The 14,226-nt window shown below is 37.2% G+C and overlaps 2 protein-coding genes across 3 annotated transcripts in view; one reads left to right on the forward strand and one right to left on the reverse strand.

The window, feature by feature from the left end:
* LOC112151505 (U2 snRNP-associated SURP domain containing) overlaps positions 1-5,918 on the reverse strand; it is a 10,033-nt gene extending 4,115 nt beyond the window's left edge. The window contains exons 1-17 of one of the 2 annotated variants that reach the window (XM_024280471.2): positions 5,784-5,918; positions 4,960-5,058; positions 4,733-4,847; positions 4,346-4,470; positions 4,197-4,267; positions 4,038-4,126; positions 3,858-3,893; positions 3,648-3,730; positions 3,382-3,547; positions 3,094-3,305; positions 2,696-2,739; positions 1,305-1,409; positions 1,157-1,223; positions 925-1,088; positions 692-854; positions 531-610; positions 368-455 (exon numbers count right to left, since the gene is read on the reverse strand). In XM_024280471.2, the coding sequence (XP_024136239.1) occupies positions 368-455; positions 531-610; positions 692-854; positions 925-1,088; positions 1,157-1,223; positions 1,305-1,409; positions 2,696-2,739; positions 3,094-3,305; positions 3,382-3,547; positions 3,648-3,730; positions 3,858-3,893; positions 4,038-4,126; positions 4,197-4,267; positions 4,346-4,470; positions 4,733-4,847; positions 4,960-5,058; positions 5,784-5,855 (1,779 nt within the window). In that variant the 5' untranslated portion in view covers positions 5,856-5,918. The remainder of the gene's footprint in view (positions 1-367; positions 456-530; positions 611-691; positions 855-924; positions 1,089-1,156; positions 1,224-1,304; positions 1,410-2,695; positions 2,740-3,093; positions 3,306-3,381; positions 3,548-3,647; positions 3,731-3,857; positions 3,894-4,037; positions 4,127-4,196; positions 4,268-4,345; positions 4,471-4,732; positions 4,848-4,959; positions 5,059-5,783) is intronic. The other variant, XM_024280472.2, reaches the window with a different exon arrangement.
* A 758-nt stretch (positions 5,919-6,676) lies between these two features.
* pcolce2b (procollagen C-endopeptidase enhancer 2b) overlaps positions 6,677-14,226 on the forward strand; it is a 9,294-nt gene continuing 1,744 nt past the window's right edge. Inside the window, exons 1-7 of the mRNA XM_024280212.2 lie at positions 6,677-7,327; positions 7,418-7,526; positions 8,482-8,737; positions 10,843-10,967; positions 11,039-11,175; positions 11,265-11,428; positions 11,975-12,058. Of these exons, the coding sequence (XP_024135980.1) occupies positions 7,194-7,327; positions 7,418-7,526; positions 8,482-8,737; positions 10,843-10,967; positions 11,039-11,175; positions 11,265-11,428; positions 11,975-12,058 (1,009 nt within the window). The 5' untranslated portion in view covers positions 6,677-7,193. The remainder of the gene's footprint in view (positions 7,328-7,417; positions 7,527-8,481; positions 8,738-10,842; positions 10,968-11,038; positions 11,176-11,264; positions 11,429-11,974; positions 12,059-14,226) is intronic.

The raw sequence follows: 14,226 nt of genomic DNA on the forward strand, positions 1-14,226 counted from the left end.
TATGAGCAAAAAACAGTGTTTTAGACCACAAATGGTTACTCTAAAAATAATTCCTTAAAGGAGTTTGGAAAATCCATGCCTGTGAGTATATAAAGATGTTAATTTAGTCAGCAATGAATGTTTAGGTTGACCAACCGTTAGCATTAGCCGTCCTATGGGAAATTCCATTACACGTTAGCATCAAGCTAGCAGACTTTATCTTTATGTGCTAAATCGATCTATATTTTTATGAATCAATTATTGTTGAGTTTAAATCGATTTCATCAACCCAGACCTAATTAACGCAGTAATCATAATTTGTTCATCAACGTGCACAGCCCTAAAAAACATCTTGGCTTGTGTGAATCTACAAAGAGAGGATTTGTACCTTAAAGTTCTCACTCTGGAGGTGGCCTTGGATAGTTTTGTACGTGGCGTTGAGATCTGAGAAGATCTGGCAGAGCTTTGTCTCAAAACTATTAAAGAAGAGAAAAAAATAAGTTTTTTGACACGACAAAGGAGTAGATCGAGTCGACACAAACAGAGCTTACTATTTTCTGTAGTAAGACGCGTTGGATACTTTGGCTGAAGAGTTGTACAGCACATCGGAAACTAAATACAACCGTGCAATCTGAAAGGTGAGGAAACAGGAGTTAGAGCTTTCGGAGGAACGTTTCTTTGGTTCTGGGGGTTTAGGAGGTTCGGGCCGTGCCTTCTTTGGTAGAGGGGTTTTTAGGATGGACAGGGACTCCGCGATACACTCCACAATCTCCTCAGCAGCTTCGGCGTGGTTCAGACAGAACAGCATGGCCTCGGCGATGTCTCCTCTCTTGGGGGTCAAACCACGAAGCATTTCTTCCAGTTTGTCCCGCTCACTGGAAGACGTCATCATTTCAGGAACAACTCAAACATAATGATAGAATTTCTTAGATTATTCATCCATACTCTTCTTTCAGACAGCCTTTCTTGCTGCCCTCTTCTTCTTCCTCCTCCTCATCAGCGTCGTCATAAGGGCCATGGAGGTACGGATTGAGAGGAGGCGGACGCCAGAAAGAGCCATTTTTAAACATCCTAAAGTCATCTGTTCGCCATTTGGCCGTCGATTCCCCCTGATAAGAATCACACGAGTTAAATGTGAACAAAAACTGATGATTATATTAATTATTTTTTTAATTACCTGTAGTATCGAGAAGAGCTTCCATCTGTAATATACATGTGCTGGACTCTGATTTTCAAATAAAAACCTGAAAAAAACAAAGCGATCATAACACTGCCTTTTTTTTATTTTTAACAATAAAAATACTTGGACACGTCATGACACTGACCTGTACATGGGATTGTTGATTTCTCTGTTCATGATCATGGCTTCAAACATGGGTCCTTCACGCACCACAAACTCGATCATGCGATGGATGAGAGAGAGCAAATTCCTACAAGAAAAACACAGTTAAAGCAAATGGATTCAGACCCGACGTCTCAGCTCTACTTCCAGCCTGTTTTGTTTCTTTATTTTAATTAATTTATGCTTGGTTAGTTGGTTTGACACCTTCCACAGCTGCCACACAAATCCAAGATATTTAACACATGCAGCAAGAAGTCACTTAAAACTTTAATAAACTGATTTTAGAGTAAATCATCATTAAAATATTTGAAACTTCTTCAAATTTCTATTTATTTGGCAGCTGTCAAAGTTAACCAAGAATAAATTAAATGAAAGTATAACAATTATAACATCTCTAACATTTTTTAATGATTGTGTGCAAATTGCAAAACCTTCCACACGTGTTCCATCAGGCTATAATGTAACTACATTACACTTTATAGAAATGTTCTCATCTAAAAATGTTTAAAAACATGTGGAGAGCATTGTAACAGTAATTTAAAAGCTGTTTTTTGCCAATAAAATGCCTTTCACATCCCACTTTATCCTAACTAAGATGAGGTGATAAAACAAAGGATTCTTGGCCACAAACATCTGATCTATCTGTGGTGCAAATAGGATCCCTAAAGCTTCCTGATAGTTTGAATGGGATTGTGTGGTGCAGCCTGCTTACAAATGAACCTAAAGTGGCTTAAAGAAACAAAGGATGTCTTCATTTGACAACACAGATCACATTTACTTGTATTGGAGCCGATCGTACCAATGACGGGGTAATATTCTGTATACTTTCCCAATCCATCCCATGATGCTTTTCGGGTCCCTCGCTGCTGCAGACAGTTCAACTTGTGCTGCTCACCAAGGCCAATGTCAAAGGTCGTATAGGGACTAATGCTGTCAGGTTTGGATTTGCTGGCAGGGGCCAGATTTACTGAGCTCCCTTCAGAGTGACAGAGGCCAAGGGGGGAGACGGTCTGAGTGAGCAATGGTCAGTGAGCAGGCTTTCACAACTACAGACCTACGATCAGCAGCTCATGTTTGTAGCAGTGTCCAGAAGAACATGTTTATGTATGGAGTGGAACTGTGAAAGTGATGAAAATACTCTAAAAATAAGCTTCTTCGCTATATGTTTGAAGAGAGGATGAATGATGGTGGGATGTGAAGTAGGCAAAGTACAAATCAGGAAGTGTTATACTCTAGGAGTGCTGCAACCATTGCTCATCCACACTGATCAGCCCCCTGTAGCATGCAATGATCAACCGATCAATAGTTTAGCTTCAAAATGGGATGTTTTTGCTCTAAGTTTGTACACCAATTTGAAAAAAGAAAAACATGTACCTTTCTGTTGGGATAACCACTTTGACTATGGCTTGCGACAGAGTCTGTATATGAAGTCACATCAGATAATAAACATAGAATGTGAGTATTGTTAAAAAGGCAACAGGTGCAAAATATATAAAAAAGCATTTCATAACTTTCCTTCACTGCTGTCAGTATGACTAAAAGGCCAAAACCCTCCAATAATTTGACTAAAATTAACCATAAACACCTCACTGTAACTGACAATCACTACATCCACACTATCAAATACAATACAGCTAATATTCAAAAGCATACATGGCTTATAAAGAGTAAAACCTGTCCTGTCTCCTCATTGCCAAGGCTAACATCTTACCAGCACATTTAACAAAACTATGTTACAGCCCAGGAAAGCTCTGGCTGCCATGATAAGTTACCTTCTCGAACTCCTCCTTGTTTTTGGGCGGAGGAAGCAGGGGAGTGTTTGGATTCTTTAGCCTCTCTCGGGGCTGTGCATTGAAGGGGAGGCCGGAGGGGGGCGGCGGTAGAGTGTGCTCCATCATAGAGGGAGGGATGTAGATGGGATGGGGTGGAATGGGAACACCTTTGCCCCATCCTAATTTCATCTCAAAGTTCATGATCATCTTTCCTGTAATTTGAGAAGAAGTTAGGCATTATAAAAACATTTAAACCAAAGTTATTTGATTAGGAAAAAAATGACGTACCATTGAGGTGTTTGAGTGCTCGCTCTGCATCCCTCCTGTTCATAAAAGCCACAAAGCCACAGTTTCGCTCCCGAGCTCTCTCCTCGTCTGTCCGTGGCCACATGATCTTCACGCTGGCCAGAGGGCCGTAGCGACCAAACTCTTGACACAACATTTCTTCGTTCATCTACAAAAACAAAATAGTAAAAAAAAAAAAAAAACACTCTTCGTTTGCTGGAAATTTTAAAATGATTTGAAAAATAAGCAATTCTTTCTGGAAAACCTACCTGTGGATTGATGTTTCCGAGATATAAGTTAGTTGTGGACGGGTCTCCTACGTCGTGGGAACCTGGTGCACAGTCATCCAAAACTGCAGACACAAAAGGAGAGAAAAGAATGTCCTGTTGCTGCCTGATGGCACAAATCGGATTGTCTGTTCAAGCTGCACATATATAAATATATATATATTCACGGCCTTTATATTAAATCAAAATTACCACTGGACGGACGGTTTCTTCTTGAAGAACCATCCGCTAAAAGAAGCAGAAAAGCAGTGTAAATTTTGTTTCCGGGCGAGAGTGGATACAGGGGCAGCAGGTGGGGTGAAGCGTGCTGGACAGGGCCTTTCAGACCAAGTTAGTGAACCGGAGACATAAACGGAGCGTGAAAAGACTCACATGAACGTCTTCCCTCCATGCCAGGGAGGGGCTCAAAACGACTGACACGGCCTTTCAACTTGTGTCTTTCATCCCTTTCCTCTTGAATCCTAAAACAAACATAGTTTTAGTTTCTAAGGAAATATATATATATATTTTAATATTAATATGGAAACGTACTGTTTAAGTTCTTCTTTGAAGAGCTCCAAGTTACTCTTCTTCTTTTCCTTTTCAGTATTTTTCTTCACAGTCTAAAATACGAATAAATACATGATATGAGCAAACAAAAGTAAAAAAAAAAAGGAGATTACTGACTTAGGTAAACATACTTGTTTTCTTTCAAATGATAAAAATTGAGGAGGGGTCTCCAAAGGCAAGATGCTTTTTGTCTGGCCTTCAAAACGGGACTTCGGCTTGTATAATTTTCCTCTTTTCTCATCAGCAGCTGCCTCTTCTACAAAAATAAAAAAATAGATCCAACTCAATCTGTTCAAAACAATATAGGAACACTGCACCAAAAATAACTGTAAATTTAACAAATTATGTGATCCATATAGAAAAATACAAGACACATTTTAAGAAAAATACAAATAAAATATAGCAAAAATATACAGGTTTATATTTGTCTGACAAGCATGAGTTGGCAAAACTTGTAATATACAAATGTTTAAACACTAACACGTGAATTTCTACATAGTGATGATCAAATACTGTACCTTTTGTTGCATTTGCAATCCCACCTCGGACAAATGCTTTCACTTTACCCTCTCCTCCACCTTCGAACGCAGCGAGAAATTCCTCATAAATTTCTGCTGCTGCTCGCTCGTCCTCCTGAGAGGACATATAAGGTATTTTAAATCAACTTTTCAAAGCAAAAGCACAAAAAATAAAGAATACAGTCATTAATGACAGCACCAGATCATAAAATAAGAGTCCCACTTGCCTTTTTCTTTAGTTCATCCTGTTCCTTTTTGCTTAAGGTCCTTTTTGCTACTGCCATCTTGCCAATGCTAAAAGATTTCAGTTTGCTCTCAAGCAGCGCCTGCACGTGCCAAAAAATAAATAAATAAATAAAAATAAAACAGGTTGGATTTCAATTTTTATTTTCTAACCACCGACTACAAAGGACTTTATGGTTTTAGAGCATCCAAGCAATCCCAAACATCAAATCCTCCATTATTCATTTTTCAAAATAAAGCGCTGTAAACTTCAAACAAACTAGCACTTCCATTTCAAAATAAGTGCGTTTGCGCTCTGCTTAAATTCAGTTTGAATTATTAACTATACAGTAATAACTACAGCGTCTTTACAAAACATTTCTGAGAGGCCTTTAGAATTTGAGTGAACTGGAGCGCCAATAAATACATGATTTAGCCGAGCGGCAAGTAGCTACCGTTGACGTGTTGTACAAACAATGCGCTAAAAAAGACGAGACATTAACTGTTTAGATATTTATTATACGCGTTTTTTAACGTAAACTGTGATATTTTCTATATTTGCATAAGATGGTGTGCTAACTATTTTTATCTTCTTGTCAACAGCTAAGCAAGTCTTGCTAACAGCGGCTAGTTTGTTAGCTTAGCTTAGCACACTCAAGTCAGTGTGGCTGCTGAACGTTTGCTTCAGCGCGGCGGTACTTCTAAATAAAAGCTCTCTCAGAGACCTGCTCTACCGCTAGAAGACATTATCTACGTAATATACGATTCAAATATTTTTTACAGCGCTAGACACTTTTAAATGGGTACAAAAACAAAGTGAAAATGTCACCTTCGCGCTAGCTTTTTGAGAGCCAGGCGTTCGGTCCGCCATCTTTTGTGGAACTAAAATAAAATCGATCATCGAATCAATGATATGTATGAAGAAGAGGCTTCAGGCTGGATAATCGATCACCGAGCCAGTGCTGTGCTCATAGCTCTTCATTTTTTATTATTATTTATTTATTTGTCTGTTTTACCCCGGATGTCAAATTAGTTTTATTGTTTGTTTTAAATAAAATTTAAATATAAAATTTATATAATTTATATTAATTTATATATTTATAATTTGTAAATGTACATTTTATAATTATATATATTATTTTATAAATGTATATAACATTTATAAATGTATATAATATAAATATAAAATGTATATGTATATAAAGTATATATATATATATATTTAGTGTAAATAAATAAATGTTTTATGTTGCTTTGTCAGTATCTTTACGTTGCTTAAACATGTGGAGGTTAGTTTAATTACTAGATAAAATGTGATAATAATAAAAAAAATTCAAATAAAAGCTCTTAGGTTAGGTCTATGTAATAAAAGAAAAAATAAATAAATAAAAGCCATCGCCAAAGTTGCCAAATTATATGATAGGACCTGAAATAAGGGTAAAAATAAGGGTAAAAGAAGAAAAAAAATAGCAAAAGAGCCAAAAATGGTCTACTAAATCAACAATTCAAGATGTAAAATGCTTAAATTTGTTTGCAAATTTTGAAATGAGAGAGAGTTGTCCAAAACAAGTGTTTTGGATAAACACTTTTTGCAAAAAATAAAATAACAATGTTAGCATATTTGTTAGGTAGAAGCCTACTTAAAAAAATCTAATAGTTAAACATGTTAAACTAAGGGGAAAAAACTATTTTAAAAAGTAATACATTCAATCATTTTAATTTGTGTACTTCTGCGTTCGTCCGAATTGGCCAGTTGTGATGTTAGTATTTTGTCCAGCAGGTGGTGCTGTTGTGCTGTCCAGATACCAATTTGTTCAACCGTGCATCCTTATCCTGATTTGCTTTTCTCCTTTAGTTTATCCATTCATTTTTAGTTATATTCACTTTTTATGAGTCACAAACTAATATATCATTATTTTGATTGGTGGAGGGATGACGTCACTGACATACATATGCCTGCTGTTGTGCAGACAGGTGATACCTTTGCTGGAATGTTAAACGGTGAGGATTAGAGTCCCAGTCAAGTTTAATCATGCCATAGTAATTTTTTTTCCACAGACCAGGTGAAGTATGAAGCTAATCCGAGACCCCGCTCCCTCCCGGCGTGTCTTCCATCACCCCCTCCCATCCATGCTCCGTCCCTCCTTCTCGTTTGACAAACGCTTTATTCACGAGCTGCCGCGCGCCGCCGCCGCCGCTCAGACTCCCTGCAGGAACTCCCGGGTACTTTCTGTCCACGATGCCGCTCATGTCCAGGTGCGAGCGCAGACGGAGCGCCTGCTGCCTGCTGCCAGCAATGTGGAGGGCATGCAGCCTTTTCTGCTCATGGTCCCTGCTGCTCCTCACGCACGTCTGTGCGCAGTCTCAGCAGAGGTAGACCTTTAATTCCTGAATTCTTTCACATTTTCTTTGTAGTGTTTCAGATTCATCTAAATATGACATATTTTTTTTTGTTGTCTTTAGGCCAATCTTCACGTGTGGTGGAAACATCACCGGGGAGTCTGGAGTGATTGGGAGCCAAGGGTACCCAGGAGTTTACCCTCCGAACACCAAATGTGTTTGGAGGATCACAGTGAGTTATTTTTGTCTTTTTACAGCCTCTGGGTGTAATTAAATTCTATTTTTGTATTTTCTTTGAAAAAACCTAAAATCAGGACAGACAGGTTGTTGCTTTCTTCACATTAAGTTTAGTTTACTCCAAGTACTTTTTACTGTAAAAAAGTAGAATGATACCTAATTAGAATGTTTTATAACTACTATATGTGCTTTATAATTGTCCAAAAATGTTCAAATAGGACAGTATATTATCTAAAACTTCTTTGTCATTTTTGTGTTGCCGATAAATGCGCTTCTCACAAGTTTTTATGAGGTACCATTTGTTTTAGTCTCCAGTTCTCCATTTGTTTTCTATTATTTCTAATTAGAGAGCCCATATTTGTCATTTTTATGGACTGAACTGAGTAAAGCTGAGCATTGGTTCTTCATTTATGGGGCTTTTAAACTAAACAGAAACTCTTTTAACTAGTTATTGTTTGTATATCCTATCACTCCTCATTTAATGGAAAGCAGTGTGGTATATTTGTCACTTTAGATTGTGTATTTTTGCAGAAAATAGTAACTTTAAAGCTTCACTTTGATGAAAATCACTTTTTTAGACTGAGGATGCATATAAAGAAAATAAGGCTTAAAATTGCATTTCTGTGTATTTTTTCATTGAAATTGTTGACTTTTTTTTTTTAAAAGATAGTTTTTGTCGAAGGAGCGTGGTGGCTCCTTGCCAAATGTTCCCGCCTACAACTCAAAGGGGGGGATTTCTAATGAACTACAGCTGCTCTGCAGACACTATGTTCTAGAAAATGACAGTTTTTTAAGTTATTTTGGGCAAAATGACATAATAATAATTATTAAAAGACCACTAGGATCACTTTGAAACTATGTAATCTATTACATTTTTTAAAATTCAAAATACGGATTATGATGCCATAAAACTGATTCTTCTGACCCTTGATGCTTGATTTAATCCTCAGGTCCCCGAAGGCAAGGTGGTGGTACTATCATTCCGCACCATCGATCTGGAGAATGACAACCTCTGTCGCTATGACTACGTGGATGTTTACAGCGGACACGTCGGTGGCCAGCGACTCGGCCGCTTCTGCGGGACCTTCAAGCCGGGATCTCTCGTCTCTACGGGCAACAAGATGCTGCTGCAGATGGTATCCGACGCCAACACGGCCGGGAGTGGCTTCCTCGCCGTCTTCTCTGCCGCTCACCCTCATGAGAGAGGTAGGCGAGAAGCCAGGGTAATGGTCCGGACATGTTTGATGTGTCAAGGTTTTTGAAAAGATGAAAAATCTGTTGTTTCTAAGGAACAATGACAATATAAAAAATAAAAAAAAATCAGCTGGATTTCCACTCTACTGATAGCACAATGTGGAATTTCTCCCTGAATCCTTCCAGTTGTATGCCAAGTCAGATATATCATTTGGGGTTACAAGAGCCGTTCCTGCCTGCTGTTCCCATCTACCGTTCTCATGGAATTTTAATGTCAGGCTTCTCTTGTATTGTCCATGAGGCATTTTACTGAGATTTCACAACTGAAGGGTAAACTATTGAATCTGCACAGCACAACAATCAAAGCATCTATTGTTCTTAATTGTGACATAAATGCCTTTTTATCAGTCAAACTAGGAAACAGGTTTGTAAAAATAATGCTCAATAATATTAAAAGTATGTATCTAAAGTGATAGTCACTTTATGATACTAGTAATACTGCATATTACAGTGTTATGATTGCATATTTGTGTTTCAGTTTCATTATTTAGGATAGATTTCGGGGGCTGCATGGTGGATCAGTGGTTTACCCTCTTGCCTGATTTAAATCTCAACCTGGACTCTACTGTGTGGAGTTTGCATGGGTTTTCTCCGGCTTCCTCCCAGAGTCCAAAAATGGGCCTCATAGGTTTATTGGTGTCTCTAGGGGGTATTCGGACAAGAAAAGTCCATTGGTCCGGACCAAATCTCGATCCTTGCGTTTGGTCTGTACTTGGACTACCCTCTACCAGAGATTTCTGTTTCAAACTAAAGTTTGTAAAATAAACTTGTGATTAAAGATCTCTTCAGTCATTGGCCAGAAATTACAAAATAAAAAAAAATAAAAACAACGAGAGATGGAGTAATGGAATTCCTACACTCATTCCTACAATCAATTTAAAAACACAACACTTTTTATTGCTGGTTTGGTACGATGGAGGCTTGCTGCAAGGCGGTATTTTGAGCGTTTCCATTATAAAAATCGATCCATTAGGCTGCACAAATTCATACTATTTTTGGCCCCCTGTTGGTTGTACATCCATATACAAATGGAACGGACCAGTTAGGGCGGAGCTACTGTTGTCACACGATGAAATCCATTGATTGGCAGAAAGGTATTACGACAACATCAAGCGTCCCAACATGTTTTTTTTTCTTGACTATTAGTTGTTATCATATGCTGTTACTATATGCTGTTTTGTCTTTAGTCTTTGTCATGTTTGTTGTTATTGGTACTTATCATGTGGGAAGTAAAATACAACAAACAAATTGCAAAAAAAAAAAAAAAAAAAGAATAGGATAGATGGTTTAGATCACATGCGTCAAAGTCAAGGCCCGGGGGCCGGATCCGGCCCTCCAGGTAATTATACCCGGCCTTCCAGATTATTTTCATTTATTGTTATTACTAACCTGATGTTATATTTCCAACTTGAGTAATTTTGACAAAATATATTTTTATGGAGAGTAAAATATTGAAAGTTATTTAAGGTTTAAATAGATTTATTCTGGAATAATATTCCTGCATTTTTATTATTCAAAATTATTCTAAAAAGTTACAGTTTTAGAGTTTTTAATATTGGCATTCTGCTAGCTTTTTGGACTATTTTGGCATTTACTGGGATTTTTTTAGGTTATTTTGGAGTTTAGCTAACATTTCAGCTACATGCTAGCTGTTTTGGCTAATTTAGACTTTTTTTTCATTTGTTTAGGCTATTTTGGAGTTAGGCTAATATTTACACACTACTTATTTTGGCTAATTTGGGCTTTTTCATTATTTTAGGCTATTTTGAAGTTTTGGCTAATTTGGCATTTAGGTAATATTTTAGCTGGCTATCAGTTTCAGCATCTTCAGCTATTAGCATTAGCATCTTCAGCTGCCAAATACAGCTTCATCATTCCCACTAGCATTATCACAGGTAATGCTATATATCTAGTTCATAATTATGTTTAAAAGTAATTTTTTAAAAATGTAGTTTTATGGATGTTTATCCTGACGTGTGTTTTGGATTTTATCAGACTGAGTTTGACACCCCTGGTTTAGATACTAAGAAGAGGATGTTTTCTCTCCGTCTTCACAGGGGATCAGTACTGCGGAGGCCGACTAGTCAAACCCAATGGGAGTTTTAAAACTCCAAACTGGCCTGAAAAGGACTATCCAGCTGGGGTCACGTGTTCTTGGCATATAGTGGCTCCTAAAAACCAAGTGAGACTTTCTAAATCCACTTTAGAATCTAAACTGTGGGAGAAAATCCTAAATGTTGTGTCCTGTTGCAGATCATTGAAGTTAAGTTTGAGAAATTTGATGTGGAGCGAGATAACTACTGTCGCTACGACCACGTCTCCATCTTCAACGGGGCGGAAATAAACGACGCAAAGAGGATCGGCAAATACTGCGGAGACAGCCCCCCAGCGTAGGTGATTTGTGCAATTCCAGCAGATTCCTCATCGACCAAAGTGTCCGCCTCATGGTTTGAGTTCATCCTCCGTGTTCTTGCTTCAGACCCGTGTTTTCGGAAGGAAACCAGGTCCTGATCCAGTTCCTGTCAGACCTCAGCCTGACTGCGGACGGCTTCATCGGTCACTACAAGTTCAGACCAAAGAAATTCCCGATCACCACCACACCTCCTCCCACCACCACACAGCCGGTCACCACCAGAGCAATACGTAAGTCAAAGCTCGATGACCGTTCCCAACAACTGAAAGCTAAAAATAGCCGAACACAGAGCCTCCTCTGATCATAAGAACACACTGTACTGGAGGCTGCAAGTCCCATTAAAGGCCTTCAACCTCAGCTGAACGTCTGTGAGCACACATGTTCTCCTTTGTGAACCAGACTAAAAACTAATCATCACAAAGTGTGGGTGTCTCCATTCAGAATCACTGCCTCCTTTCATTCTCCTGTTCCCACACATGCACACGTGGTGAGGCCATCTTGGCTCCCCTCCCAGCCATGATGTCACACTATCCTTCCTCTCTAAGAGAAATATTTAGACACTTGTTTATTTCTTTTAACTTTTGCTTATTTCTTTTAAGAACTTTTTTTTCCATCTTGAACTTTTTATTTTAATAGCAGGCTGTCTTTTTTCATTACTCTCAATAGATGTTCATTTGGAGACTGGCGTTGCTGAAAATAAACCTCAATGTGACCATAACTTACAAGGTTCCATCAGACAAAATTACAGACTGAAATGTGTGTGTTTTTGTGTGCAGCTCTGAAGTACTCGGTTGCGCTGTGTCAGCAGAAATGTAAGCGAAGAGGAACACTCCACAGCAACTACTGCTCCAGCAACTTTGGTGAGACCATCAACGCTTCGTATTGTTCTGATTCCAGCTTTTGTCTTTTTGGCGGTTGACCCCGAACAAACCAAATTCCTCGAACGGAAAACCGTTTTGAAGGAGTTTTTCTCTATCTGTGCTGCACTTAGTTTGAAAAATCCACTTAATAGGCTTTCTGTAACCAGGGGGGGCGATGTACAGTAGGTCTCAGTTTTCTCTAATGTAAACATTCACAGCGACTGACTGCGGGTAAACTTCCATTAAAAGAAAATGTGTCGATTCAGGTCAGCTGGTCTCCTGCTCTGATGTTCCCCTCCCTGCACATGTCAGGCTGGCATTTCAAAGAGCTCCTTTTGGATTAGGAACAGTAACCGAGGGACTGTAAACGATGTGGTGGCACGTGTGGAAAAAGTCCCGTTTGGATAAAGTGGCAAAAAAAAAAAAAAAATCAACACACTGTATTTCAGAAGTGGTGAGACGGAGCTGAAAACAGCTTATCTAGTTAACACTTAAAGTTGTGGTTGCTCTTATATGTAGTTATTGATCTTTAAATGTATTTTAAAAGTGTTCCCAATGGTCTTTTAATTATGATTATGCTGTTTTAAGGACATAGTTTCTGCAGCAGTTTATTAAAAATTGTGTTGTGGGCGGAACTGCTGGTGGGGAGAAACTACTCATTTCCCTCCCCATTGGTGAGAGCTCTCTGTTTACAAACTCTACCACTTGCTTACAGCCCTCACAACCTAACATTTTTGATGCAAAAAAATGGAAAGCAATATTAGAGCTATCCTACACTCCTATCCGGTGCTTTAAAAGCAATTCCGACACCCTCCTCACTTCTATTTTTTTTTCTTTTTAATGGCAAATATGATTTTACTGATTTCACAAAGTGAAAATCTAATCAATACGAGCATTCTGATGATGAAAACGTTGATGGTTTATTAAAAAATTCAAATTTTTTGACAAAAATTGTTAAAACGCAATGCATTGTGGTCTATATTAGCAAATGTTTTTCCCAAAGACTTCTGGGAAATTTGTTGTGCACTCGATTATGGAATTGTAGATTCCAACAGCACTTGATAGTGAGTCGTGAAGGAATTCAACCATTCTTATGCTACTAATATTTTGATTTTTAGTGTCCAAAAGATTCAGGATTTCTGTGTTTTTAAAACATTTACAGAAATAAAGCTTCACAAAATAATCTACACTTTTCAACTTTAAGCATGGCTCAGAAAAACAGACAACTTTAGTGTTTTTTCTTGTTAATTTATAATTGTTTTCTCGTAAATTGTAAGTTGTAATTACCTTTTTTTGTTTGTATACTGGTCCTAATTCTCTGCTGAGCTAAATTTATGCATTTTTTTCTTTCATGTGTTTTAAAGTCGTTAATTTTCAACATTTAAAGTCATACATTTACAACTTTAAAACACGTAAATTTACAAGAAAAAAACATAAATTTAGCCTATGTATGACTTTTAAAATCATAAATATATGATTTTATTCTCATAATTTAACAACTACTTTTTTACATTAATTTAGAACTTAAAGGTTGTAATTACATTTTTAAAATGTTGTTTTTATACAGGCCCTTAATTCTCCTTCAAACTAAATTAATGTTTTTTTTTTTTGTAAATTCCTCGTTCTAAAGTCATTCATTTCCGGCATTAAGAGTCGTACATTTACAACTTTAAAACATCTAAATTTACAAGAAAAAATCATTCATTTAGCCTATAAATGACTTTTAAAATCATAAATATATGACTTTATTCTTAGAATTTAACAAATACTTTTTTAATGAATTTACAACATAAAAATAGTTAAATTTTGTTTTCATACAGGCCCTAATTCTCCTTCAAACTGAGTTAATTTCTTTTTTTCTTGTAAATTTACGCGTTTTCAAAATCGTAAATTTCCAAAATTTAAATTCCTAAATGTTCAACTTTAAAACACATAAATTTACAAGAATAAGTCCTAAATTTAGCTTATGTTTGACTTTTAAAATCATAAATATATGACTTCATTCATATAATTTAACAGTTTACTTTTTCTCGCAAATTTACGACTTCAAAGTCTGCTCCTGATTTATAGCGATCTGAATAAAGAAATACTCAGAAATCCGATTTTAAGTTTAATAAGGTTAATTTTCTTGATATATTTCCTCCATCCAAAAAAAAAAAAAAAAAAAA

The sequence above is a fragment of the Oryzias melastigma genome, linkage group LG20, assembly GCF_002922805.2.
Source record: "Oryzias melastigma strain HK-1 linkage group LG20, ASM292280v2, whole genome shotgun sequence".
In the NCBI taxonomy this organism is placed as follows: domain Eukaryota; kingdom Metazoa; phylum Chordata; class Actinopteri; order Beloniformes; family Adrianichthyidae; genus Oryzias; species Oryzias melastigma.